This window comes from Battus philenor, unplaced genomic scaffold, assembly GCF_028537555.1.
Source record: "Battus philenor isolate CCGP_79_NKW_IND1 unplaced genomic scaffold, ilBatPhil1.0.hap1 SCAF_28, whole genome shotgun sequence".
NCBI classification, from domain to species: domain Eukaryota; kingdom Metazoa; phylum Arthropoda; class Insecta; order Lepidoptera; family Papilionidae; genus Battus; species Battus philenor.
Window position 1 is genome coordinate 3,723,119 of NW_027181691.1, and position 4,843 is coordinate 3,727,961.

The window sequence follows — 4,843 nt, forward strand, 5'->3', positions numbered from 1 at the left end:
TTGGCGTTTTGTTATACATTGTTGAATTGTAACTTCTGTCGGTTCCTCATTCGATATTTTTTATACAAAATGATTGGTCATAGGTATAAAAGGTTTAAAGGGCTGAAAGTATCGCTCATTTGTCAGTAAAAAGCTTTTAAATTTTTAGACTTATTTCCAATCACCTTTAATAGTGATTACTTTGAAATAGGTAACTTTATTATTATGTTTTATTGGAATGCAACAGTCCAATAACTTCTGGTAGTACAAATTATGCACGGAAAATTTTGTAAAATATAAATTATTTAAAGTATGTAGAAATTAGAATTTTTAAAATGCTTTTTCATACCGTATAGATTTTTTATAGAATGTACTGGAACTTTGATGTATGACAAACTACCAATTTTTGAAATTGAAAGTAAAAATTGAAAGTATTTACATGACCTGAAAAAACTTCTTACATTTACTGTGTACAGGAATCTATAAAAAATACATTTTGCTTCTAGCAATGTTTAGAAGAATTTTGTAAAAATTCTTAGAATTACGCAACCTGATACGATCGGCAGTTGACATACTTGAGTACTTAAAATTAAAGAAAAATTGGATTTTTCGTTCAAATCTCCAAAACTTATATGTTGACTTGCAATTTTCATTAAAGTTATAAATAATTATCGATCTTATGTAACATGAAGGAAAATTCGTATTGATAAATATTTGTTTAATAAAATTAAATGTATATTTTTGTTTCAGAAAATGACATTATATAGAAATCAACGTATTGCGAAAAAAAGAACTTAGTCACATGATCTCCGCACCAGATCTGGAAGCGATAGAAAGTATCATAAAATGGAACGAGAGTCAGAAAATAGACACAGAAATCATTGCAGAAAGCACAGGAGGAGAAAACTACAACATGACAAGAAATGTTTATCAAATAGTGACGAGTATAGATGAAAACAAATTGTCTATTAGAAATGGTTGCTTTAGCAACAATTACACAGATTCAACAGACCCCAGTGGTATTTGCAATGAGAACAAATACGACAGTGTCGAGATTGCAGTGGTTATTATACTATTTTTACTTATTGTAGTTACAGTCATAGGTAATACGTTAATCATTTCCGCAGTCGTCACAACAAAGAGACTAAGAACAGTCACTAATTGTTTTGTGACCAGTTTGGCAGCCGCTGATCTTCTTGTAGGCATATTTGTAATGCCACCGGCTATTGCTGTACATATAAGTGGTAAGTCACTTAATTTTTATTTAACTAATAATAACATCTCTATGTCTCTCAGTACCTCAAAAAAGAAGTCAATATGAGTTATAGTAATGAAACGTGGTTTCTTACTTCGGGCTTAACTTGTAGTCCCGCAGTTGCTCAACAAGCAGGGCTATGCCCGGGACTTCTCTACGAGCTCGCATAAAGAATAAAAGAGTCCATAGACGCGTAGAACGCAAGTCTCATTAGATTAGAAAAGTGCCGGTGGGACAGACGGCCTTAAGGTTCTGAAGCGGTGACCATATATTGCAGCGATGGAAGTCCACTTATAACAGCTTCTATTGGAATCTATGAGGGAGATCCTTTAAAAGCAGTGAAAGCACTACTTAAAACATGATAATGATGATTAATACAATTAAAAGTAAACTCGATTACATTTTATTTATTGGAATATAAATAGATGAACTCATTCAGTTGTTTGTCCGCAGGTAAATGGGAGCTTGGATGGATTCTCTGTGACATTTGGATAAGCCTCGATATCTTGCTGTGTACCGCATCGATTCTGTCACTGTGTGCTATTAGCATCGACCGCTATTTGGCGGTTACGCGACCTTTAACCTACTCTAGGAGACGGAGGTCTAAAAAACTAGCGCTCACAATGATATTTTTCGTGTGGATCTCAGCAGGGGCTATCACGTGCCCGCCTATGTTTGGATGGTACGTAATGCGTCGAAAACGTATATATAATATCTTTTCTAATTTAATACCTTTATATATATAAATGTATTATATTTAATGTACTGGGTGTTAAAAAAGAAATCCATAGTTTTAATGTATCCTATAGTTTGTACAAATTAATATACACTATTCTTGTTTGTGATGTTTGATTCTTCCTGCTCATATTCTCCAAGTTTGGTTCACTTGTAGTTGGCATGTCTTTTTAACCTTGAGACAGCACCAGTGCAGTTTTGTCGTCTCTCTTATTTCAGTTTAGTTATATACAACAAGGTTTACTGCACAATACAAGGTGCAATTTGTAACTTGGCTTATGAAAACTGAGTTATAACTGTGCAGCATAATTTCAGGCATCAGTATGTTGGTGGACTACCTACAACAAAAACTATACGTCATTAGATGAAGACTTTTTAAGAAATACGTAATATTTTAAAAGCAAAATAACCATAGAAACCAAAAATTTCTGAAGATTTAGCTTTACTAATCTGTGTTTCGTATGTTAAGAGCTAAATAAATTCATTAACTAGACGTAGCCTAAAATTAAAAATGCTTAAGAATTTCGTCTTAAAATGGCAGGCTACGAATTCGGTTACGAAAAGTAATTTTTATAAATTTTTGTTACAATTTTACTTCATCATCTTTGCTCACAAAATGATAAGTAAAACATTTAGAAAAAAACTGGCATGTCCTAGGAAAAATATATAAATATACTATACTCATCAATCCTCAATGAGCCCAGGCCTAGTGGACCATTGCCAGTTCTGTCAGCTTTGTTTCCCTACAATAAAAATATTACATGCTAACCAATTATTAAAACGTAAATTGGAAATAATCCAGAAAAGTTGGGCAAGATCGAAATTAATTTAATCTTCGTGAGTGCAAAGTTTGTGTTTATATAGCATTGTTATTGCTTACAAACTGCAAAGAAAAATTTCTTTAAAAATTAAATATTTAAGAAATACGTAACATCCATCGAACAGCATTAAACCTTTTTTAGTGGATTACGAATTATATCATCTCTTTTAAAATATGACCTCTGTAGAATTAGAAACAGTTTGATAAAATTTAATGAAGACATTTTGTGTAACAGGTACGAACCAGATCATAATCAAGGAGGCGTGTGCCGTTATAATCAGAATCCCGGATACGTGGTCTTCTCTGCGATGGGCTCATTCTTTTTACCCATGGCCGTGATGGTCTACGTGTATGCAAGAATATCTTGCGTGGTTGCTAGACGTCATCAGCAACTGGCTAGTTCTAACACCAAATGTAATAAAGTAAGCAAACCTTTCTTACATGTAACATTTTAATATACAGAGCGATTGGTTATAGGTGTAAAAATTTTTAATTTTAACAAACGCTATATTCACTCGATACTACGTGATAGCTCGTTTACTGTAAATAAATATATGGTACAACTTACCCAAAATTAAATAAGTTCGAAAATAATAAAAAGTAAGAAAAATCGTTCTACAACGTATAATAATTAATTATTATTTACTTTCTCTCCCTGTAGACTTTGTAGAACCTTATGCTGAGTAATTGGATATAGTTTTGAAATCCATAAACTTTTTGCTGGTAAATGAGCTTAGTATATATTCACCCCTTCAATGATATTACATCCATGACCAATCACGTTATATTTTGGAGTATTGATGATAAGTAAATTATATTATTCATTCACTCTCGTAAATTTTTATTACAGAAAGGGAAACTATCGTGTATAAGATCGGAATCAGATTCGGGATCGGATAAGCTTTCTCTGAGACATAGTGGGTCAAAGCAAGCTTCCAGGAATTCGACACAACAAAGCGAATGTTCGACTCAAAACGATCCGAAATGTCCTTGTTGCTTCAACGCCGCTAAGAAAAATAGACAACCCAAAAACTACCGAATAAGCAAAGAAAGGGAGTCTAAATTTTATAACGAAGTAACATTTAAGGCAAATTATAAATATAAGAATACTGGACGTCATAGAACACACTCTGTTAAGGAACATATTGAAAATAATAGGGTCTCTTCCTTAAGAAGAGAGACTAAAACCGCTCAAACATTAAGTTTAGTAGTTGGTGGATTCGTAGCATGCTGGTTACCGTTTTTCTTATATTACCTTTTAACTCCATTCATTTCTGGCAAATACGTAAATCCTGTTCTAATGTATATATTAACTTGGTTAGGTTGGTTCAATTCAGCGATAAATCCGTTTATATATGCATTTTATTCTCCAGATTTTAGGCTAGCATTTTGGAGGCTCACATTTAAAAAATGTAAACAAAATAAACGTTGATCTCTTTTAAATAATAATTACAAAATACAGATTTTATTTTTAGAAATCCCGTAGGAAAATTTTTTTATGATCGTATTTTATTTCATATATTTGCGGTAATTCGTGAATTTACAACTTAACATAATTAAACATAGGTAGTGTACGACAACAAAAAGTAAAATCAAAGCAACAAATTGACTATATCATTACAAAACTTATAAAATTAAAAAAAAATACTGTATATTGTGCCAATTTCTACTAGAGTGTTTTACCCTTAACATGGAACATTAAAATCCCACATAGTCAAAGTTGCGAATATAATTATATAAATATAACACCTTGCGAAACAGAGTAGAGTCAAAAATATAGTAGGTTAAAAATATAAATAAAAAATAAGTTGACGATCCAAAACTTCTATTCAAATTTCTAATGTTGAATTAAAATTAAAAAAAAAACATAATTAACGTATGTATTTTATAACACACCTTTTCTATTTTAAAAACCTCTAGGAGTGTTATAAAGTCTGAATAAGTTTACAATTGCTGGTTCTTCAAACTATATTCAAGAAGATCTCCACGTTCTATTCCCGAATACAAAATCAAAGTCATAATAGCTTTTTTATATAGGATCATTACAATCATCT

At 31.7% G+C, this 4,843-nt stretch overlaps 1 protein-coding gene across 1 annotated transcript; it reads left to right on the forward strand.

Annotated features, from left to right (window-relative positions):
- The first annotated feature begins 781 nt into the window (after positions 1–781).
- On the forward strand, positions 782–4,221 carry LOC137926046 (probable G-protein coupled receptor No18). Its single transcript, XM_068769582.1, has 4 exons — positions 782–1,223; positions 1,688–1,916; positions 3,025–3,211; positions 3,640–4,221. Exons 1-4 carry the CDS (start codon positions 782–784, stop codon positions 4,219–4,221), a joined length of 1,440 nt encoding a protein of 479 aa, XP_068625683.1.
- Positions 4,222–4,843: the final 622 nt, after the last annotated feature.